At 36.1% G+C, this 25869-nt stretch overlaps 1 protein-coding gene across 2 annotated transcripts in view; it reads right to left on the bottom strand.

The window, feature by feature from the left end:
* The window catches only part of LOC139979091 (protein mono-ADP-ribosyltransferase PARP6-like), a 66060-nt gene that overhangs the window by 22549 nt on the left and 17642 nt on the right, over positions 1 to 25869 (bottom strand). The window contains exons 4-11 of one of the 2 annotated variants that reach the window (XM_071989754.1): positions 16689 to 16780; positions 12190 to 12384; positions 11639 to 11742; positions 10347 to 10407; positions 5308 to 5395; positions 4501 to 4570; positions 2948 to 3052; positions 914 to 1054 (exon numbers count right to left, since the gene is read on the bottom strand). In XM_071989754.1, the coding sequence (XP_071845855.1) occupies positions 914 to 1054; positions 2948 to 3052; positions 4501 to 4570; positions 5308 to 5395; positions 10347 to 10407; positions 11639 to 11742; positions 12190 to 12384; positions 16689 to 16780 (856 nt within the window). The remainder of the gene's footprint in view (positions 1 to 913; positions 1055 to 2947; positions 3053 to 4500; positions 4571 to 5307; positions 5396 to 10346; positions 10408 to 11638; positions 11743 to 12189; positions 12385 to 16688; positions 16781 to 25869) is intronic. The other variant, XM_071989755.1, reaches the window with a different exon arrangement.

Genomic DNA, 25869 nt, shown 5'->3' with positions numbered 1-25869 from the left:
GGGGGGAACAGCCCTGACACGCAAAGCTCCATTCCTCTTTGATATAAATATATCACAGCAGGTGAAGTGAAATATGTGTAGCTTTGAAGTTCAGGATGAAGGCAAACTATGTGGCCATTATGACATATACCAAGGAAGATGGATCAATCTGCTATATAATCATAACATTGCGTCACAGAGATGATAGAACCTCAAAAGTTTGTAAAGTCGTAACTTTTTATACTCAAAGATGGAATGAATAAATAAAATGAAACTGCTATTTCCCGGGATTAATTTATCTGCAATAGCAAACTACAATGACTACACATGTATTCTAATATCTATGAAGTAATTAAAAAGCGATAAGCAGCATTTCACATAGCAATGATCACACGACACTCAATACAATCTCAAATGGCAGACTCTGCTGTTATTATCGGCCGTTCTTGTTGCAATCTATACGGCAAACTATTCAGAAAGGAAAACTTTGGTTTGTTCTCACGCACGTTCAGAGAAATATCTACCCCAAAGAGTTATGAGCAGAGTGAAATAAACCATTAACCAAAGGCACATGAATTCACCAAAATACTTTGTAATCACTTGAATCAGTTTTGAGAAGATTAAATCTACTTTTCAAACTGACGACAAGTATCGTCGATGTCAAAATTTATCGATACCTCTCTTCAACATGAAAAACAGCTTATAACTGCTCTTTAATAAACACATGCTTGCATGTCAAGACCCGTCATCACTTTTTTGCGTCTCAAGTGAGAAATAATCATGTCCTATGTTAATACTAAAATGTGTTCCCCAAACAAAAGGTGCAACATCAAACTTTTTTTTTCATCATTCATATAAAGGAAACAATTCGAAATGCAAGAAGAAACAATCCATACACGTATAAAAAGATACTGGAAAAAAAGCGTTTACGCACTTTTGCGAAGAAGAGAAGGTATGATTTGCTAGATCAGCCGACTTTGAGCGCGGGAGATGAAGATTGGTTGGCGTAGAGATAGCTCGAGATATGACTGCCGATTGATTATGATGATGGTGGTTGCCTCTGGCGCCCGGTACCCTGTTAAAAGGATCACGACGACGATGATGATGGTGATGATGATGATGATGGTGATACAACTGAGATGCAGAAATACTTAAAGCAGCATTCAGGGTTCAATAATCACACTAAATGAGAGGTGTGACAACATTGGTTATGTCAAACAATGCCATATCCTATGTTCATATTAAGTGGTGTTTAGCATTTCATTTAAGCTTCAAAAAAACTCACTAGAAGATCAACTAATATTTGGTCTGTGTCAAACAATCACATTGTCTTTTCTCCCTTTAAGGCATTGTTTAGCATTTCATTTTTAGCTTCATGAATCGCACGTAAGGATAAACTTATTATGGTCTGTCTACCAGTTTTTAGCATTTAATTAAAGCTTCAAAAATCACAGAAAGAGGCAAAATGACACTGGTTGTATCAAACAATTACATATTTTTCAATTCCAATGATGGTAGAAATATCACAAAGCCAGTGAAAATTCAAACAAAACAGCAAGAAGCTGCAAAGGTGAGGTGCCTAAGCCAGGAGGTTCTACAAGGACCTCCTTGATTTAAGTTTACACATATAACATTGATTTCCTTTGGGCTTGCAAAGACTTTCTTATTTGCTCAATTTACTCACAAGAAAACCAAAACACCAACATTGTTTACCATGTGAAAATATTGTGCAAAAATACAAAAACAACCTCTGAATGCTGCTTAAGAAGAAAAGCAGCCAGCCAGCCAAAAAAAAAATTAGCAAGTATGAAGGAAAGAAGAGATTATCGTGTAACATTAACTACAAAGCTGCAGAATATGGGTATTTAGTAACTATAAACCAAACTTTCTGGACCACTAGACTTCAACACCCCTCTCATGCCCTCTAGCCCCCAAGCAATCCCCCTTCTTGCCCTCTAGTCCTCAACACCAAACACAGACATCATGTATGCCTAACACACCTCCATCTACTGTTTAAACGTTATTCGTGTGCATTTTTGCCAAAGAGAGGTTGGGGGAGGGGGGGGGGTTAATGCTTAAAGCTTTGACACTCTAGTACTCTTACGGTTTTCCCTGCGGTTTCATTCTTCACCGTGAAGGAACAAATGTAATATTTTAAATGCAAACTTTTGAGTATCAATCAAGTTATTTATCAGATAATACTTTAAGTTGAGAGTAAATTTTGACTTCTGACAATAATACTACAAAAGTAGAAAGAGATTGTGAAACTCCAATTAAGATGGCATGTTGATTGCTGATTAAGATGAAGAAACACAACTAATATGTGAGTGATACTTAACCACTTCCTTCATGGAACACAATCAGAAGACTTTGAGAATTTAACCCTGATGTTATCCTTAAAAGATTCCCTAAATTGAAAAATGCCATCTGACATTAACGAATTTGACATATTTGACGTCATTGATGTGGGAGAATATAAATGCATCATCCTTTCATTTTGCTCGGTCTAATTAACCACTAGAAGGATTCTGAGGGGAAGGGGAGGGGACGGGGAGGAGCAATGTTACAGCATGATCGCAACGATTCACCCTCCCACAATGCTGCAGTTATCCCTTCGCTATTATCAAGCTTTTCTGTCCGAATGAGAAAGGACTGTTTATAGAGGAATTCCCCATATTGTTTATTTTTACACCTATTCAAACCCGGACCCCCCTCCCCACTGCTACCCGCATCCCCAACCCTATCCGTACCCCCATAAACACCTTCCCTTTTACTGCAACACAGCTCAGACCCTGCCACATGTTTTCTCTATGTTTGATAATATATCATATTTGACTGGTAGTAATTTTGAACACAATAAGCTATGCTATCAAACTTTAAATAATTGACTTTGATTACTTTTAGTTTACTCCTATCATATGTTTAACTGTATTAATTTTAATAAAACAGGTTTTTTTTGTTACCCTACCTGTTACCCTCCCACCTGGAAGGAGAACTGATTGTCCTCAGCTGGGACTGTACAAACTCATTGCTTAGGCACTTCCAGTGATGTCCGACAAAACTTTCTGATATCCTGGTGAAAATAGGAAAAGAGGAAGAAAGCAAACGAAACTGTGTTTTTAATCTAAACAGACAAATCGTTTGATAAATTTTTGCAATCGTGGTAAGGTTGACAACTTCATTAATTCAAGAGCTGTTTATATCAGCAGTTTACCTGTATCGTGGACGACATGTCTGTAACAACGTCGCCTTACATTCCAACAAGGTATTTATGAGTGAAGCTTCTAAAGAGTGAGCTTATTCAACTGGATAGAAACCTCTACAAAATGCAAGTAATGTTATCATCGAAGATACAGCAAAGCAAAATCATGGGATTGGACCGAAGCAGAGGGGGGTTTAAGAAGTAGGAGGGGGAGGGAGAGGGGGATTATGGAAAGGCATTAAGGAAGAGTACCAATCTCATTTATAACCTATACTAACTTAAAAAATATTTCTCTTATATCTTCAACATTAGTTGTTGGCTCAGCGACAGAGAAGAAAGAAATCAAGAAAGTACCTTTAGGATAAAGATATTTATCAACCTAACAACCAAGTGATTTTTGGAGGCCAAAAATGGTGAATTTAATAACCTTTCCAAATGACAAGGTTTAATAATTTCCAAAAAACTTGATTACATCATGAGCTGATTTATCTGGAGATTGTCATCCAAGAACTTTCATAAACTTGCAAAACTTTGAACTACTTCTACTTTCTCTAAAAACTGAAGAAAAACTATAAAAAAAAAAAAACAGTTCCTATTAAATTGAGAAATGTTTTTATTCCCTCCAGAATAAAAACTTCAGAGTTTGCAAATGGAACAGAACAAATGCACTGGGATTTACAGTCTCTGAGATTGAAACGAAATGCAGGAAGAGAAAGAGACGAAAAGCCCTATAATTTATACTTTGATGAAAACGTGATCAGAAAGTAGAAGACAACATCACTGAGTCATAGACTGAGAGAGTTTGTGAAAATTGTAAGAAAAAATCTTTAATTGATTAAAAAGCCCTTCTGAAGAATACAAAGCACTCTTACTGGCAAATCTCAAAAGATCCTACTGAGATTTCAGAGGTCATTGAGAAAGAAAAACAATTATATCTAATGTACAAATTTTTATCAAATTGTATTTCCTTCTATTAAATAATAACATTTTACAGAGACATGCAAATGCCATAGGAAGAACAAAGACATGCAGAAGTTGTGTATAATGAGGCTTGGCTGCACGCTCTGTAATACTGAATGTACTGACAAATATATGGTGAGACATATCAACTCAAATCATAGTTCCCAAACCCCCCATCCATCCTCCCTCCCCCCTTCTCTGAAAAAAAGCCCAAGGAAGACCGTAATGAATGTTGCTGCAAATGACGTTTGAACTGGGATTAACCTGTACTACATGAGAGACTCTGTCTTAACTGTTGATATCTAGACACTAAGAGAGTACATTCTGGAAAAGATGGCACAAATTATGTAATAACTTACTTTTTCAACTGGTTGCATATACTGGTTGGTGAAAGACCTGGGCGTTGAAATACTTCAATTTTGGGAATATCTGAAACATGGGAAGTGGCAAACAGTGTGAAACATTGCAGCAGCTGGGTATTATTTTGTTTGGTCAATATCACAATCGTAATATTTTATCATACACAACAACAAAGGGGGAAAAAAGTATATAAAATAATACGCAGATGTGTCAAAGTTAATATCAAGCACAATGTACATTGAAAGCCTCCCCTCCCGACCCACCCCAAACTTCTATCCATTTCAAATAGTCCTAAACACCATAGCCCCCCCCCTTCATGGACCCTTCCTGTCTTCAAACAATCACAGAACCCCCTCTCTGACAAGGCACCGTCTATCACCAAGTGTTTGTGGGAATACTTGACAATTATTGAGAGCAAACCATTGTAGGTGGCAATGTTCTTCTCCCCACACCACAATCTGCCTCATACCCTTCCATTACCCACGCAAATGACCCCAAAATTACCATTATTAATAGGGTTACTAATAGACAATACATATGGGAGCAATATAATCCCTTCCCCCTTCCTTATACAGTAAATCCTCTCCTTAAGAAGATTGCTGTTCATTCTGGTAATTTTCTGAAATCAAAGACATCCCCTTCTCTCTTTCCTTAACTTCATCTATCCACTGACCATTCAAAAACCCACCCTCTTTCAACAAAATAACAACAACAAAAAACAACAATAACAACAACAAAAAACCCACAGCTCTGTAGTCAAGAGACTTCCTTCTTATACAGAGATGTAAAATTGTGAATTGACTTACGTCCATCCAAATATTTACTGATGGAGAAGTGCAGCCTGCAGACGATGTCATCATTTTTTCTGATGCCCCAAGCAGAAATGACTTCATCCTGGAAGTAAAAGAACGATATAAACAAACAAAAACTTGAGAAATGGCAAGGCCAACCAAACAAGAGATGACCACCTACAAAATGAAAACAAACATTCTAATTCTGGTATTCTAGAAAGTTGCAAAAAATATTAAGCAGGATTGCATTATTTTATTTATTAGATATTTATGAATATTATTATTGAAAGAAGGAAGTAAGGACGACGACATGTTCTCCTTGAGTAATGTCATTGTTAGAACTCGAAAAAAAAAAAAATCTTTTCAATGATGAAATCTGTGAAATGAGGAAATCAGTTACTTTGGTAACTATGAAACTATCAGGAAGACTTTAGATAGATTTTGACTCAAGAAATATTTTAGTCCAAGAAATAAAGTGCAAGTAATATTTCTATAGCTATTCCAGTTTTCAAAATATTCACCTTTACAACAGGGACCCCCTTTGAGCACCCTAAAATTTAACCAAAAGCAGGAAATATCATTAAAGCCCTTTTTTCAGGTTGAAGGAAGCTAAGCGACCCTTCTCAATCTTTCCCTGAAAGATAGTCTGCCACATAATACAATACTCTTATTATTGTTTATTTCCTGCAAAGTGGGACGCACTATGGGCAAAAATTTCTTTTCTACATCATGAGAAATGCCACTTTTAAAATTCCTCCCCCTCCCCTCCTCCTCCGCCCCCCCTCCCCTTTCAAATTTCTGGCTACGTACCTGCTTTAAGATATGCTACATCTTTGAAATGCTCCTTTAAGGCCAAACTGAAAGGCACAAAACTCCTCTCGGTGTTGACAAATGGTTAATGTTAAATTTATGAATTCTAACACTCAGAGCTGCCTTGGCAGTAGCGTAACTCCTATGGGCTCAGACCGTGCTGAGTCGGGGGCCCCGACCAAAAGGGGCCCCCGCTTTACTGATGCATTACTGAAATTATTAAAAGTCAAAATCCTAAGACATGGTATCTCAAAATAACCGATGTGTAAATGCAACTTGAAACGCTCGGGAAGTGTCTTGTCCGACGATCTAGGAGTATTTTTTGGCAAAACAAATCGTGGTGCGCTCCGCGCCAACCGATGGTGGTGCTCCACTTACATAGATCAAGTAATGTGTTGCACCTATATGACCTACTGATCCCCCTCCCCTCCCTCCCCTCCCTCCCTTGTCAATATTTCTGCAGACGCACTTGCTCGGACCTCCTGATAGGGGGCCCCTTTGGGCCAGGAGCCGGGGCCCCAGGCTCATCATTACGCCACTGTGCCTTGGATGACATTCACCAACATTTATCCTTAAAAATTGGTACTAACAATGCTGCTAATCATATCATTTTGAGGCCATAAACGTCTCGTTAGTCTAACATTGAGTTTTGCATTACTTAATAGGAACTGACCCAATGATCTGTGTATTATTAGACTACACAGTTTAGTCACGCAAGTTGATGAACCTCAACTGCTTAAAGGGTCGTTCCCTCAAATATTAAAAGGTGGTATAGACACATAACCTGAACTTAACTTGAATGGTCTACAAAACATCAAAATTGATTTTGTACCTAAAGTCACCCTTTAACATTTTAACTGAACCAAATTTGTTTTTAACACTGGTTGCTGTAGACTTTATAAGGTACAGTTGAAAAACACTTCCTACTACCGACCCAATTTCGAAAAGTATTACTCATACCGACCATAAACTAGGTGAATAACTATTGTTCTTCGATGCATAATCAATTTCCCTGGGTGGTCGTATCATACACTAAACATACACAGACTTTTCATACCAAGTGATCCGTGGTGTCTAGGGTTGCTATCAGCTAAAAGTTTTTCACACTTTAATCCACTTCCTTGTGATTTTAAGAAAATATTGCAAAAAGACTGAAAAATATACAACAACCTGACATAACCAGAATCCTCGAATAAAGAGGTCAGGCTTCTGTCTGTGAATAATTCTCCAGTCAGTAAAATTCATTATCACTTTCTTAAAGCAGCTTTCTGGAATGATCTTTCTGTTTTTCTCTTTCATTCTATTCAACAACAATGCAGTTGACAAGTTTGAGTAGTCAGGAATTCATTTAAAAAGATTGAAAAAATTGTGAATATACTTTACAAAATGTCTGATTTGCTGTTTTTTTAGAATTACTTTAGATAATGAAATGCTTACAATCAAAGACAGTCATTAAGTTAATAGCTAGTTAGAGTTTGTTGTTAAGATATTTCTGCCCCCTCTCTTAGATTGATCCACCGCAATATCATTTTTGGGGAATATTCCAGAGCTTTTGGGTCTACATTGCCCTACATTGGCTATCACGTACAAACAGTTCCTTAAAGTAACTGTTATCCATGAGTAATGCAACTCACTGAATAAAATGTACGTCACTTCAAATCACTAGCATCAGACCAATAGTACTGCCTTGGTTGGCAACCATTAGGGAGTCACTGTGAAAACCTACTTGATATGATTAAGGTCACACTTCATGATAAAAACAATAATATAACTTTTGCAGGATTGTCCTTTAACTGCACTGCTGGGTTGTTACAAATTTTCATTGTGAGAATAACAAAAACACACTTGGGTGAGGCGATGAAGTGTCAAAATGTAAACACTACAATCCGAAGAAGTGTTGGCTTCTGTACTGATAGCAGTAGCGTGTAGTGAATGAAGCATTTATTGCCAGTGAATATTTCTGCAGATTTTTACAACAGATGGGTCACTGTTCTGTGACAGGGACTATAGAACCTCAAGTGATATATCGGTAAAATCTGGAATCTTTGGCAAGACTGTTTAGGATGAATTGAGGATTTCTCTTGTCACTGAGTCATGTTTAGATTAAATATGTATCTCTTTGCATAATCTTTCCTGATTTAGTAATGTTATGCCTCCCGCTATGCAAAGGCTGATTAGATTTATCGTTTAACGTTGTATTTGTGCTCCAATAGACGATTCATAGAATGGCAGGCTAAACTCTTGCTTTGCAAACACCATGCCAGCTTACTATTTCTGAAAGAGACTCTTTCTCTGAATATATTTCAAGTTTACTTACACAGCCACCCAAGGGATCACTCATGCGTGCAATGCATTATGCTAACTTGCTGTAACTATATATAGGACTGGGTCGCAGTTTGTTATTGATAATGGTAACAATGAACAATTGTACATTGTAAAGCTATATCCTTTCCCAATGTGTATGAATCCCGCCTACACAAGACTTTCACAGAGGTAAAATAGACCTGTCCACAGGCTTCAAACTTCATACGCTTATCGTAAGGATCATCAGTGCGATTGGCCTCAAATAGGCTAGACACTCAAATAACGGTCACCAAAAAAATAACGGTCACAAGTGTTCAAATGTCAACAAACCTATCACAGTCAACCTTAAAGCATTTCTTTCCTTCCTTAAACCCTCTCGACACACATTCTAGAATTTGTCCAAAGAAACTACCTTTGAAATAATTTTGTTTAATTTTCTGGGGCGCTAAAATCTGAAGGCAATGTTGTTGTAGATTGAAGCTTCATGTGAGAGACTCTTGGGAAAGATTTTTTTGTTCTCTCTCTTTCTGACTGATTTTTGTCCCTTCTTTCCTCTCTTTAAAGCAGCATATTCCATATGTGACAGTTATTTGCCATATTTGCTAGGTCTGGGTGTTTACCTTGCAGTAAGGTGTTTTTATATATATATAATTTTTTTATATAACTACTGTATATATACTTATACACTGTATATGTAGTTTATATAACTATATATGCTTATATAACTGTAAAACATATACTTATATATATATATATATATATATATATAAGTTATATATAAGTTGACTTATATAACTAAATTTATATAACTTAAGTTAACTTATATAATTTAACTTATATACTTATATAACTGTATACTTGTATATATACTTATATATAACTATTGTACAAGTATATGCCTCTTCCCACTTAAGCTGTATGCCATTTCACTCCACTAACTGGTATACTGTTGCAGCAGTGTTGGAAATAGGCCTGGTACTTAGCCTAATCTCTACATATTGTCTATGACCTGCCACACAGAACATGATACATGCTAGATATAAATACTTTTCGAAGAGTGTTAAATGTCTGTTGAAGAAATATAATGTTACAAACAGACAGTATATTTTTATGTTTAAATCGTTCATAATTGAAACTATATCATACCGAGAACTCTCAAATGGCATTGAATTTTCTTGTAATATGTGGTACATTGCAAGCTATCCTTTCGGTTTCACAAGTTGCAACCAGTTGTTATGAAGTAAAGGCATTTAGTCGTGCCTTTAATTGTACACTACTCCTGTTATACATACTAATTACATTGTTGTGGCGTCCTTACAAAAAATTGATTGATTCATTGACTGACTGATTGAATAAGATAAGAAATAAACTCTCTCAATAATCAGCCAGGATAGATAAAATACTTCACACAACTTATAACAAATCAAGTTAAAATTTTCTGACCTATTCCTTTAAAATTTACATATTTTTTTTCACTTCCTTATCCCTGTTCTTTCCATCTCCCAATTCACTGCCATTATGATAACTGACTCATATTTTACACTGGCTGCATAGTTTTATCTCCTCATATCTTTAATCCTATCTTAACATCTCTCTTCCATCTCGCCATCCTTTGTTCCGATATAATTTTTGCTCCTTTCATTTTTCTTTGGTCAAATTTAGCTGTCTTTCAGCCTGTCTCTTTAAAAATACTAACTGTTATATATATATGTATATCTATATGTATATGTACATGTATATGTACATATATATATAGATATATATACATATAAACACACGTAAATAAGCATTTTGCAGTAGATAAGCAATTTGTTAACAATGTTTGTTTTTTTCTCTCCCTAAAAGTGTAAACAAGAAAGAATCGTGAAAAGCCTACATAATTTCCTCCTGTGACACTAACATCCTGAATTAAACTATCTCTAATTTTCTCTCACACTTACCTCAAGAAAACTTTTGTCGAGATTCAAATCAACGTCTACGTCACCAAGGGATCCAAATGTCCTAGACAAGAGAAATATATCATTATACAACCTTGCAGAATCATAGCACAAAATTCACACATTTGATGTTACAAAATAATATATTGCATGTTCCTGCTTATAAAACATAGTGATAGACACTTCGGCAATGTAATGTTTCTTTGAAATAAGTGTGTCCATAATTGCCTTTCTCTACTATCTTCATCATTGGGTGGATGCACATTGTGTAGACAGAGGGCATTGGGTAAAGAATGTTCCCTAGCTAAAACATCTTCTCCCCCCCCCTCCCAGCTCTACCTCCCCAATCCTAGTCTCAGCCCTACTCCACCCTCCTCTCCACCTTGGAAAAGGAAGCAGAAAAAAAACAATGGCATACAAACCTGGACATGAATTAGTGAGAATGACTAACAAATTTATTAAGATTTAAAACCTCCACAAAGACAACCCTAACACTCCTTGAGCACTTCATGTAGGAATATGTTTCAAGCACTTGGCATTCATATCATACAACAGTATTTCATAATTTGTGTAGAATGCGACTCCTAGCCCTACCCCCCACTTCCTCCCCCTAACTCCACCCCTGTGATGGGTGAAATTGGTTCCACCACTGTTCACACGAATCAGTTATCTTTACTCTTCCAAACCCTGCATGATGATCACAATACTGACAGTGAAAACTGTAATTTGTTAATTTGTATTTCTAATTTTATTTTATGTCAACTATCAACCCATAGCTAGTTTATGTGGATAACAGCCTCCTCCATAGTTAAAACAGCATCAAATTCATTAAGACTCTGTGTAATTTTTGGTTTCCCGAAATCGCTCCTGGCAACCTTCCAAATTGTGAGGGGACTGTTAATTGCAAAGTCAGCAATGACTATGACGATTTAGATTCGTCCAACACGGCAACATACAGGAACGTTGTACTCAAAGCCAAAGCCAAAGTGTATTAATCAGGTCACACATCCGGAGTCTATGCACACAAAGTTCTTCAATACTAACCTCATTCCCTTTCAGGAAACACTTCATACTATAGTTAGGATGCTTATAAATTTCAATTCAGTTAAATTTGTCTTTATTTTTTTATTTATATATCCTCGTTTTCAGTGGGAATGGTGGGTGGATGGTGGGGAGAGGGGGGGGCAAGTGTGGCAGCAAACAGGATACTTTGAAGTAACAGTTTCATTCCTTGTCAATGTTTCTTTTTCGTTCCTTGATAAGAGCACCTTCCATTTTGAAATTATTCAACGTACCTGTAGGAGCAAGCGTCGGGACCAAAAAACTTCTTGACTTGTTCCATGTCGTGTAAGAGCAAAGGATGCATGGTAATGTCAGCCTCGTCTTCCGATTCGTACAACTGCGGAAGGAGAATTAAGAGAGAGAAATGTCAGTTTGAAAAAAAGGGAAGAAAAGTACATACAGGGCCAACTGTACACCATAAGTAGCTGAGTATAACCAGGCCACCTCTGTACAACTTTGAGAGTCATTCTTTCTTTTCCTACTTCATGAATTAGCAAACTTTCAAACTTCTTCCCTTAACATTTTTCTCTAAATACACCCCCTACTACCACTAACTGTGAACAGTTACACTAGAGAACTACTATAAAGTCATGCAGTTAGCCCAAAACCTACAAAACAAACTCATTGGTCTGGGTGTTGCCTTAGAAGAAGGTAAATTCCAGGAGGCTTAGCGCTTAATAGGCTAAGTGGAGTGCAACAGTAGTGTCCAGAAAGGCGAAAGAGGAGCGCATTTAATCCTAAATTTGTCAATTTGACTGATTACTTGTGACATTGTCTTACGTACCCCGACATCATACTCCTCATCGTCATAGTAATCATCCGATTCGTATTGGTCGTCGTCTTCAAACTCTTCGATGGAATCACTTCCATCTTCTTCTTCCTCTTCTTCCTCCTCCTCTTCACCGTCCTTCACCCCATCCATCATCATCTGGTAATCATCCTTCCCATCATCCTCCTCTTCCATCATGGGACTAGGAGACTGAAAGAACAATGTCAGATACATGGTACCTGGTACTGTATATCGACCAGTTTGAACAAAGTTATAAAAAGGTTTTGTTTACAGTATATATCTAACCTTCAAACCCGAGGAACATTTAGTAGATTTTTAGAAGAGAAAACAAAAAAAGTCAACACAAATCTGAGCAAGTTGTTAAAGTTCTACGACATTGTTTGTCTTGGGTATTAAACCCAGCGAGAAGCAAAAAAGATTTATTTCACTTTCTCTCGTTCCTCACAAAGTTTCGATCGTATCAAAAGTATACGAAAAAAGAGAAAGAGGGCGGGCTCACAATGTTAAAAGGGTATCAGTGCATTTTAGGAACAGTAGAACAAGAGTGCTGAGGTTGTGTGGAGACAAGTAAGTGAGGAGTGAAGTAAATGTTCTTACACTGACGCATGTGAAATTATAAAAATAAAAAATTTCAAAACTCTGAATAAATCCCTTGGGACCTCTAAAAAACATAAAAGAAACCGACTCATACGTTCTCAAAGATTGTATCAATAAGGAGCAAACTTCAATATTAGATTTTTTTACACAATTGGCAAAGTTTTAACATTAATGTTCATCAAATTAAATTACAGCCAATCAAATTAACTGTTTTATTCTTCAGGCCTCATTGCTTCAACCCAGCCTTTTCCTTTTCTTCTCCTTCAAATCTATTGAGAGCTGTTTTATCAATAATGCAGTTTTTAAATCAGTTTCCACTGATGGGAAGTGACAGTTGATATATTGTTAGCAATTCTATTCTGAGAACCTGTCAATACTGTTTGGCTGTGATACCTACGTGTGGGATACGGCACATAATGAAACTACCAAGGTGAATGTAATGTATCAGTTGGGTGGGCTGTATTGTAATACTGTGGACAACGTTCCAATGGGATGGAATGGTACAACTTGCGATAGTTTTTAATTCCTGTGAGCTTAAAATGCATGCAAACAGGACTCTATGGTTATGCATGTCCATAGGTTCATGAATATTCATTTAAGAGAATGTTATGAATATCCATATCAGCCATATATACTTTTATCAAGTTCCTCGTAGATACCCAATACTATCATTATACTCCATACTTCATGTGGATATGCATAACAGCAGAGCATACATGAGACACCCAGTTGGGACAAATTTTTTTCTATACTGTAGTGTCATGTCCCGCTCCAGAGCCCTTCTATATAGTCAGTACAAGCAGTATGGATATCATGTTTCCATCAGATCAAGGTTAGGAACTGTTTGTACTGACAATACCAGTGCTTTGAGAGCATGATATTGGTGTGCAGTTTAAAGAGGTTTTTGCATTAGGAAATTGTCCCAACTGGCTGCGTGAGAACATTACATTATGAAAATTCATGTCTGCGTCCATATTACCACTACATCGTAAACAATGAACATCATAAATAAATATACATATGATCATTTTCTTTCCTTTTCCTTTTCCTATTTATGCTAATGTGATCTCCTTTGGTTCTTAGTCAATAGTTATTAAACATGAAAATATTAAGACTATGTCATTAAATACTATTGTTAGTGCAACATTCAAAAGGGATAAAAAAAATAACTGAAGTAGCAAACGATATGGAGTGACTTTTGTACATCCTAAACGTAAGAAAAACAATTTGTCACTCCCTCCTATTACCAATACACCAGCATAGAGAATATTTTAGTTACATAATGTTCATATAGCCTTCCACAAAATTAAAATGTAGGCAGTTAAACTTTGTTAAAGGATTGTTCCCCCCCCCTCTCCCCAACCCATTAGTCAGTATTCATTCCATGGAAACATCTCACTACCCACAGATAAACTTTAGCTATATTTGTTAGTACAATTTTAGATAATTATCAACCAGAACAGCACACGTATATATACTTATGGGTTTGTTGATAATATTATTAATTTAAAACTTAACAACATGCTGGAAAATGATATAAAAAAAATGTTGTAAAGAGAGAAGGGGAAAACCAATACCCACTGTGTCATAAGATGGCAGATTATCGTAGCTAACATTCCCACTTCTCAGTAAGAAAAATATGACAAAACTAAAAATTTTCAGGTCATTGGCTGATATGCAGAGCAGAGAAATAGTTTATGTTGGTTACCGTCTAACAAACGTGACAGTGATTGCTAAAATCTGTACACCCTCCAAGAAATTTCATGCAAGAAAAAAATAAACCTAATAATTAATAAGCAATTATCTTCAGCTCTGATGAGAACTTTTTGACAGTTTTATCGATGGCAAACTGTGTGAGCCGAAAGGAACACTGCGTTAAGAGCTGACTGTAAATATAAGGCAGGTCTTAGTTTTCTTAATTCATAGATATGGGGCAAATGGATCATCATCATCATTAATTAGCATAATCATCATCATGATCATCATCAACCAGTAATTTATGGAAACTTTAATACACGTATCAATAAATACATGGTTATATTACATACAAGTTTTAAAGATTACTTTTCAATGTTACAGTATCTGCAGCACTTGGCATTTTCTGATTTGTGACGAAGGTAAATTTTGGGAATTGAGAAACAAGACAAATATGTACACTGTAAAGCAATCTCATGGAGGATTTAGGTATAACAGTGACACTACCCCCCCCCCCCCACCCCCACAGGCAAGATTTCCAACTCTGAATAACACAGCTCTTTGACATTGTCTGTTCTTTTAATTTTCCTCCTTTTCTTTTCACTTTATTGGAGGGAAAGGATGGTTGTGGGTGAGGAGTATGGGGGAGGGGGTAGTGAAGGGGAGGGGAGGGGGTGGGAGGGAGAAAGGGAGGGAGAAAGGGGGATGGAGAAGAAGAGGAGGTAGGGTCAATGCAATTACACACAAGAATTAATACTGGTTGGTGATCACACAGAATTGCATCAATCTTTTAATAATAATAATAACAAACATGTGATAAATATTGCAGAAATAACAGGAAATTCTTTGGGCTAGGGACACGCATAGAAAGTAATATTACAATGTAATGTCATACAATGTTATAATATCTAACCAGCATTCAAAAGAGAAAGCGAAAGATGAATAGCTGCAAATAGGCACGAGACCAAATCTACACAACGATTCGTATTCGATAGTTAAACTGTCTGTTGCAATGTCCGCAGTCTGTTAACTAGTACACTAAACTGTACAGAGATGTTCCACGATGTACAACCCGAGATGGTAAACTTTCACGCAGACAAATCATTTATCTCCAATTTAAACAATATCATTTGTCGAGGACATGTTTTTTTCTTCTCAGCGGATTGATTTCTTGAAATGTCACCTTTCATTGCTAGAAACATCTTCAAAAAGCAGAATTATTGCTTTTGAGCCCCAAGCGATGTTTCGTGGTTCTTTTAATCCAACCACAGATCTTCAATCTAAAGAACTCTACTTTGATTTCAAATAGTCATGAAAAGTTGTCTAAATTTATGTTTTAAAGGATTAACATGATATTGCAAACAAAGTGTTCAACAACAAATTTGTCAGAATGGGTTGAAATTACTTACTTGCAAATTAAGTGTGTTAAATAACTAGGATGGTATCTTTTATCAACTGCAGTGAACTTTGGATAGATCTTAGAGTTTGGATCTTTAAAATCGTTGGAAGTTTGGCCAAGTACAATTATGAGAATAAGCAGCACACCAGCAGCAACTTCATGCCAATTGAAACTCCATAAATGACTGTACAGACTGCCATACACAAGAGCTGTTAAAAACCTTTTGTCAGCTTTATTAGAATGAACTTTTCTGTAACTAGAGACCATAATAGGACATTGCATATAAAGTTCTTTACTATGATTTTCACTAGGGACAGATTTTGTTGGTTATGACATGATTTGCCAACATCCAGTGAAGTTGAGTGCTTCCAAGCAATACACAACAAACTGTAGTTTGAAGGGCCTTTCTATGTTTACAAAAACAACCGGTGGCTAGACAAGCTTAATATTCCAAAAATATTATATAAACATGGTAGATTTGTTTGTTTTTTATGGATGTTCAAGATGACAACAATTAAAGGGGTCCTTGAGGTTGTCAAGAGACAGCTAGTTTATCTGAAGTAAAGTCTTCCTCTGTGAGACCTTTTCCATCTTGTAATAGACAACCTCAAAAGAGAAAAGCTACTGTACAGTTTTGTCCAATTGACAGCAGGCAGATTTTGTTAAAGGTCAGCCCAGCTCACACACATTTCATGTGCTATAAAAATGTACTAATTGAAATTTCACCATTTTTGCACACATTTTGCAACATTTACTTTCAAATGAATAAGAAAAACGGATTAGGATATTTAGGTTTTATCACCTTGACTGGAAAGATCTCCATTTTCTCTGGTTCCTGGCTTCGAAAGTCCTCCTCTTCTGGTATCAACATTGGTAGATCCAGCTTGGCATGCTCTGTAATTAAAGGCATAAGGGTCAAAAGTTCAAAAACTGGTCTTATAACCATTTATTATGTGTAGTATTCTGTGCAGTATTGTGTGTAGTAAAACTTTGTTATTATTTGCACAGACACCTTAACAGTACATATTCAAATAGAAACAAAAGGTTTGTTTCAACCACATCCTGTTTTCCTGCCACTTCCTCTTTATCTTCTGCAAAACGATAAATGTTTGACGTTTGAAAGGTGATTTACCTTTCCTTGAACATGATTTGAATGAATCACCCTCGGAACTCTCCACACACGTCATTTCTTGACTTGTTCAATTTGATTGCTATCGATCGATCGAACTTGTTTTCTTAAGCGTCTAGAGCAGCTACTTCTTATTTCTGATTTGGCGCTATATAAATACACTGTATTATTATTATTCGTTAATATTATTATGATGGGTATGGATTTTACTAGCTCTCAAAGTTCCTAAGACTTAAAAAAAAAACCTACTCTAAGTTCCTAATAAAGCAGCAACAGAAACATACTGTATGATATATCAATTGGTCAAGTTTAGAAGATTTGGAAATCGTTTGCAAAATGAACTTATTTGTATGAAATCAAAGTTCAGAGCAATTAATTTGTTTCGTTTTGACGTTCACCAAATTTAAGACAATTTTTTCTTCAAAATTTCTTGCCAGCTCTTCTGAATGAGTTAAAAGAGAAGATAAAGCATACATTAAGTTTTTAACAACTCATAATATTTGACTCGGGACCGTAAACAGGAGAGGTAAATCTTCAACTTGAGATACTCATTTCTCAGAACGTCTTCAAGGTCAAAGATGTGACATCATTATTTTAACTCTTTGTGGATTTTTAGCATGTTTTTCCAACAGTCCTTGATTGTACATAAGTTGTAATGTCTTCTTACAAGCTTGATATCTGAAGTCTTGTTAAATGGATGCCACGCATTCCTCTCACGAAATACTAGGGTGACAAGATTTGTCACTTGACAAGATGACATAAAATTTACAGAACATTTGATTTGATTTGTACGTTGAGGTTTACGCTTAAGGGGCTTGATGGCCTTGATGTTTGACATGTAATGATTGACTAAGGGGGGGGGGGAGAGAGGGGAGAGGAAGGGTATATATGCTACCATATTTATGTATATCTTGTATGTCAGTAAGGGACCACTACTTAGAATACTTGTTTCTGGTTCCTGCTTCTTCCATCTGATAAATTATGTTTCTATTCTTAGGAACTTCTACACTCTATTTGTTATATTTAACATTTTGTATAAATGATCTGAAAATATAAAATTATGTATCCATGGAATGTAGAAAATAAACTTGACAAGTTGAATATTTTTTTATAACATTGTAAAAAGGGCCATTTTTGATAGTCAAAAAGCTTAGCTTAAGACTTCTAAGGGCACCAAATTTCTTGGCAATTTGTCTGTATGCCCTGCTTTAAGTTCAAAGCTCATCAATCAAAAATTTTAAAAATTTGGATACTGTATATAACTGCTGGGGTGGCTTTCATCTTTTCAAAATGCAGTTTATTCTGCTACATAGCCAGATCAAGTCGCTGCAGGCAGAAAATATCACCAATATGAAGAAAACTTTGAGACACAAATATATAACTATTTTACAGTGCTATAGCTGCAAATACACGATATTCATCAAAAATAAGCGAAGGTTACATTCACTTCAATATGACACCTACGACACTTTACCTTTAAGGATCCATGGCGGTAACTTACCATTGCTGAGGGGGGAGGGAGGGAGGGGAGGGAAGGAAAAGGGAGGGAGGGGAAGAAAAGGCACCTGATTTTCAACTTGATCAGCCAACAATTTGCCTCATGTTTAGTTGGTTTCTAATTTCAAGCCTTGTTTAATAACAACAGAAGATTGACCACGCACTTCCTCTTATTAAACACCGACAAACTGTTAAACGTTGATCTCTATGACCAGGGAACTGCATATTAACCTCTCTACGACAACCTCAATACGCAAGTGACAGCTTTTAATTGAGCTTTGATGTCACTGATAGAGTTACATACATTAATCTGAACTTGCAAACACTTGCTACCCAAAGGGATATATAAGTAAAACAAGAAAAAAAAAATCTGGATAGGACATATCTTTTTTACTGACATGCAAAACAAACCAGTTCTAAATTTAACAATTTTTGAAATTCCATCACTTTTTCCTGATCATGGTTCATGCTATCTATATATTCAACAAGCTCTGCATACAGTAGCAATTTTTTTCCTCCACTTGCAAAAATCTCAAACAATTCGTCCCCACAGAGGAGAATATCTGTTTTTTCCACAAAGATAGTAATTACAGACTGGTAAGGAAACGTGACAATACCATGAAAATGACACAATGCCACCCACCAAGTGCTATTCATTTGCTTCTTTCATTTTTTTTTCTCCTTTGAAATTTTATCCCATCATTAACACTATTGAAATATTACCATTCTTCTGGCTTTAAAAGCTCTAATCTATTGTTCATCTGCCATTTCACTACACACGCTGTAAAAATGCACACAACATGAGTATTATGTACATGCAGTTAATAATTTCTCTCTCTCCTGCGAAGACCTTGACGACAAAACCAAACTACAATTTTCTTCTTTTATTTCCATTTTTTTCTTTGAAATGGTATATATCAGTTTACACTATGCAATCATGGGAAAGGCACAACAGTGTTAATCTGTCTGTATATTCTATCGACGTGTGGACACCCTTCTGCTAGTCTTATAGATCAGAAAATGTGTGCGTCATTTTTCTTGCAAAAATTTTAAAGAAAGGTGATACTCATATAGGCCTCTTGACAAATTAACATGACAAAACAAACTTCATCTTCCTTAAAGAGCAACATACCCCACATTTTGTCTCATTACTATCGAGGAATATATATACAATTTAATTTACAGCAGAAAATATCCAATTTAGGCATACACTTCAAAAAGCTTATCAGCTTTAAGAAAGAAAAGAAACCAGAATGCAAAAATGCATTGTGGTTTCGATGATGTAACATGAGCAGTTTTCTTTGTGAATCTGACGTAATGCATAGTGAGGGTGTACAACATACTTGACCATAGTTATACAGTGAAGAGCAGTGCGATGTGACAAACAATAAATTCACAATGACACAGGCTGTCCTAAAATGACCATTGACCTCAAGAACAGGCTTCTTGTACTAAATGTGATAGATACATCAACATTCTAAATATGACATCCGTCCTGCTGAAATATTGTGTAAAACATGGTTTTCACAATTTGACCCGATGAACTCAAACGACCATTGACCTCTGCCCACAACATTACGCTTCGTGTACTCAATGTGGTACAATTACATACCAAATATGCGATCTGTCCAAGCTTCCCTTGCGATACTATGTTTAGGAAGGTGCGTTAGTGTAGAGAGACAGGTAAGAGGGGAGTTAAGTCAATGATTGGTGTTTGTTGACTTCAAATTACCTTTCTGACCTCCACCAAAATCAATAGGCTTCCTTTACTCAATGTTAGACACCTTCATACCAAGTGTGACTTCTGCCCAAGCTTCCAATATTGAGATATCATGTTTACAGGGTTTTTACAATTTGATCCCTTGGGACTCCATATGACATTTGACCTCCACCAAAAGCTTATGCTTTTTGTACTCAATGTGGTTCATATACATATTGAATATGACATCTGCCCAAGCTTACCTTCTTGAGATATCCAAGTAATACAAGGTTTTCACAATTTGACCCCAAATGACCTCTGACCTCCACAAAAAAATAGGCTTCTTGTACTCAATGTGGTAGTCTACACAATAGAAATTGGTGCAACATTCCCTTCTTCAGATATCGTGTTTACAAGTTGGGCGTCACTAACGCACACACACACACATACGCAATCATGAATGCAAAGGTTACAATTATCATCAAAACCAAACAGGAAACGATTACATTAAATTTGTAAGACGGAAAATTTCTTCTATGGAAACCCCTTTGATAATTTGTGGCAGGAAGTGGAGAATTTTTTCTTCTTCTTTCCAAAATCTGTACATCTCTTTGTTAGAGTAAGTGGTATTCAACATATTAAATGGCTTCATGCAAATTAGGTTACAACCCAACATTAGAAAGCCCTGTGTTGGTCCTGAAGTGGTAGGTGTCGTTAAATTAGACGAATTGGTTTCTTGTAATTTCAATCTATACTGGAGTGCAACAAAATGTGTGCCATTTTGCAAAAGCAAATCTCTAGTCTTGTGAATGAGAAATTGATGGAACCTGTGATTGGTTCATGGAGAAACAAAGATATCTTCAATTATGCTGGTATCTGGAACAATCCTACAAACCCTGAACAGGCTTTTTGTAGGATTTTGTAGGACAATGTGTTTTTTCTCCATTCCTTCTTGAGTTGTTCTTGACCAAAGGTTGACCTTTTCCTCTACAAAGGTCGATGCCTTGGATGAGTCACTGCTTTTATGTACTGTTAAGCTTATAAGTAGCTTTTCCTATAAAGCACTAGAAAAATCCTGGAAAGAAAATCTCCCATTTCATGTGTTTGGTTTCAATTCCACATAGCAATTGATATGAAAAATGATATAGCAATCCATCATAAAAACAGAGCAATCTTGAATCTTACTAGTTGTTTGGAACAATTGTACAGAAAACTAAAACCTCAAGACCAATGTTTGAATATCTTCATTCAGTGACACTGAGTCAACAACCCCCACCCCCCCCCCATCCCAAGAAAGGTCAGTGGCATTGCATAATGATTCACCAGAGTTTTTTTTATCACATGTGCTGTTTCTGGAAATATAAGTGCAAAAAGTTAGTCATTCCCCCCCCCCCCCCAAAGGATTTTGGCAAAAGCGCAAGATTGGAGCCTTCTTGACAATAAATAGTACAATGACATGAGGGCAGATAAGTTCTTCCGAACCACATTTACTCTGTCTTTTCTTCCTGTCCTGAGTTCTGATAACATTCTTTGTTTAGCATAGTTTTGAATTAGTTTCTTTTCCATTTTCATTTTTTTGTAATTTTTGGTTAATAAATAAGTTTTACAAAACTGACTGGACTAATTAAACAATATAATGGCTGTGCTCATTAATTTGCAATTTATGGGATAATAACACAACAGGTGGAAAGTCGTCTCGCTGCATTAACTCTGGATACAGGTAAGTAGTGTGCGAGATCTACTGTCGGGACGATGTGGCTGAATTATTAAACATCTCAGTTTAATCATAGGTCCAGGTAAAGATGGACCTCCTTCAAACGTTTTTATTACTGACAATATTTTGTGATCAACTGTCAGTTTAATCACAATCTACCCATACTGCAATTTGTTCACATTTTTGTGAGTGACATACATAGGCATAGGAGCCTCATTTGATTTGGAGGGGCTGTAATGACTGGCCCGAAAAATACAACCAAAATTTTTTGCGCGCCCGTGTTATCACCCTTCCATATTGGTTATAATTATTGGGGAAGTCGTTACAATAATAATGATGATAAATAATATCAGTTTCACCATTGAAGAACACATTGCAAATTATTCTTCTTTCAGTAGGTGCCCGAAAAATTCTCAGCATATTGCCCAAATTTTTAACAAAACATTTCGGTTGGGGGGGCTGCAGCCCCAACAGCCCCCTCCCCCCCTCCACCTCCTATGCCTATGGTGACATACATACTTAACATGACAAATAAACAATTTATACCTTTGTAAATTAAATATGAATCCTTCAGTTGACTTCCGCAGGTAGTCAATATTAAAAACAAGAATTGTGTTAACTTCAGAATCTTACATAGTGATTGCATGGTTTGAAATACATTTACAGAGAGGCACTACAATACTAAGTTTCCACCTGATATTCCAATGTCTACATTCTTTAATACAATGTTGATGCCCCTAATATTCCAATGGAATCAACTAATCCATCTTCTTGCAGCCACGCAACATCCAGACATCGCTACAGGCAAACTCGAGCTTTATGTTAATCGTACATCCCTTAACTTCCACGAGGAAGGCTAAAAAGAAAAGAGTTTGCCTTAATAATCTCGACGTCAATGGGACAAATGTATGACGTCAATAAACACTAGAGTCGTCAGACACAGAGAGCCTTAATCTGAACCTTCGTGGAAAAATTTGTCCCAAATAACAGAGACGCACATACGGCAGAAGAAATTACTTTTTTTCAGAGTCAGAATGGACTCTCTTCTACAAGAATACATAATTCGAAAAGAATACATGAACAGGTGATACAAGGAAATTGAATATAATTTTTCTGAAATTCAATCAAATATGAAGAAACATGATATTATTCTGATTCTGATGAAAAAAAAAAATTATAAAGGCAAATCATAAGGAATGTAAAATCACCAGATGCATAGCCTCTGAATTAGTCAAAGGAGTTTGGCTTAACTTTACATATACATAAACATGTTAGAGTCGATTTTAAACTTAACACCTGTACTGGTTTCATTTCCATAATAAAAGATAAAAGTAGACAATGTTTCCATTTTCGGTTACATCAATAGTTTTCAAAACCTTTATTTTCCTGTGTTAAACTATAAACTAGTGCAAAGTTCAAAGACAAGTGAAATAATCATCCAGCCTCTGCAGGCATACTCCAGTAAGCCATGGAAACATAAATGCCAGTGCAGACACATTGTATGACATCTTAGGAACACAATCAGTGCAGATATACTCCAGTAAGACAACATAGGGATTTGTTAAAAGATACAGGATACAGAAAAGGAAGAGATACAGAAAAGGAGGAAGGACATAGTCAACAATTTTTTGGTCTCTTTCGTCATGTGATATATTAAGTTGCATGTTAAGTATCTATAGAGAAACTTATGCCACAAACATGTTACAACTGTTTGTGCCACTGCTATGCAAAACGGATCTGGTTAGGTAAATTGCTGTAACCCTCACTGTTACCGTACATGACAATAGAAAATGGTTTTACTCCTTTTCTACTGACATTTGCAGGTTAACAGTTCCTCTTTTCTCCATGAGTAATAGAAATTTGGATGTTTTCAAGCTTTGGCCATAGTTGACTGCAAGGTTCTGAACATACATGCCAACAACCAAGCTGCACTTTTTGAGATGCTGTGTTTACAAGGTGCATAAACATTAACGCACACTCACACAAACAAAATCAGGACCCTGAATGTTCCTTTTGCCGTTGACAAGATGAAAAAAAAAAAAGCACAAAATGACTGAAGTTATTACCTGTTTGATCTTGACAATTTCTCAAATATATTATTTACTGACATACTTTAGTAATTTTGATCCAGCTTTATGTATGTCTATTTCTCCGTCTTTTATTTGTTAAGTGCTAGTCAGAGTCCGGACTACGGAAGTTGTATGAAGCACTTACAATAAGTGGTGTACTAGTAATAATAATGATCATAATATAATTTAAAAGGTTTCTTCAAAATGTACATTACATCGCTCTCTCAGAAGTTAGCAATTTGGACATTTGCTGAAACACTTTTATGTTCGATAGATGTAACAAACTTACTGAGGCATCCCTGAATAACTAGTTTTAACATTTGTTGCAATTTGTCAAAATGATGAACACTTGTTAATAATTGTTTCAACTTTGTTCCAAATAATTGCTAATAATTGTTAAAAATGCACTGGGAGAGAAAACGTCATTAAATATGATGTAAAAAAGTTAAATTCTTCAAATTTGATAGGTGATCATTTTGTTGTCCTTCTACAAATTTTGTACGATTAATTAAATAGCCACTTAACATTGAATCTAAGAAAGCCATCAACTTGTCGCAAATTATGAACTTATTAATTCATTATGGTACAGAAAGGTAACAACAGATTCAAGCTAAAACTCTTTAAAAAGTTTTGCAGCACCTAAAAATCTCTCCATACGTAGGTATATGTAATTGCTGTTTAAAAGAGCAATTTGTGGGGCAAAATTCCAATCCTATGCCAACAGTTTGACCGGAAAATTTTTATTTTTACCGCAGACATTAAATTACACAGGTCTCACACAATTTTAACCATTAAAGGAACAGACTTCATTCATCAACAAACTATTCCCTGGACAGAAATAATTTCTTCCTGGTCATCCTTCACAGACTTATTTTCTACCAATGAAAATCCTTGTCCGATGCTTGCTACAGGAAATGTTTTCATCAAAAAATTAATTTACTACAAAATTTGAAAAGCTGTATCTACAGAAATAGCTTGTTCATGTATCCGGTCTCATTTACATTCATTGTATATACAACAGTGATCATTTTTTCATTTTTTATTTGTAAGTTAAAAAACAGAAAGAGTTTGTTATTAACAAACATTTCAAATTATATTATTTCCTGATGAAAGCAATATATGTCAACAACTTTGTTCATTGTCTTTCTTTGCGGTTCATTCAGATTTAATGAATACAATAAACAGCACTTTAACCTCATAGTCTCACTCAGATAACAAAACTTGTATTTCCCATTTCCTTGAAAGGTGACATCGTGTGTCAAGGTACTGTAGGCTATGTAAGCCCACATGATTTTAGCTATAAACCGTATTTTAAATGTTTCCCAAGAGTAAACAACTCAAATGAAGCTTATTTGAAACCCTATCCGTGCACTCACCTTTGATGAAGACAGACTCAAGCTCTTCAATGACTGTGCAGAGAATAACGAGGCTGCACCAAGTCCTGCTCCCTGCCCCCCTCCCCACCCTCCCCTTCCCCACTTTACTTATCCATCCAACAGAGTGGAAAGTACCTCAGCATCTAACATTGGCTAACAAATAGTAAGAGCCTACTGTACCTTTGTTAGAGAATAAAATACAGTGACCCCAAAATTGCTAGTGTTAAACGGTCACAATATTCATATATTAAAATGCACATTTACCACGTTTTCCCCAAGTTTGAGCATGTTTGCATGGTGTTTTATTCTGATATGGTGACTTGTGAGGACTTTAAACAGTTCACCCTGTTGCCATAGTGACACAGACTGACCACCATCTCCCCCTGAATTTTGACACCATGAAGAGATGCTTCTTTTTGGTTCCCGAAAGGAAAAACTATGGAGTCACTGTTACCAACCTTGCAAAATTGTGAGGTGGACTGCAGTTTGCGATGACTAT

The sequence above is a fragment of the Apostichopus japonicus genome, chromosome 13 (assembly GCF_037975245.1).
Source record: "Apostichopus japonicus isolate 1M-3 chromosome 13, ASM3797524v1, whole genome shotgun sequence".
NCBI classification, from domain to species: Eukaryota; Metazoa; Echinodermata; class Holothuroidea; order Aspidochirotida; family Stichopodidae; genus Apostichopus; species Apostichopus japonicus.
The sequence above is the reverse complement of the archived record's forward strand: the minus strand, read 5'-3'. Positions and strand labels throughout refer to the sequence as shown.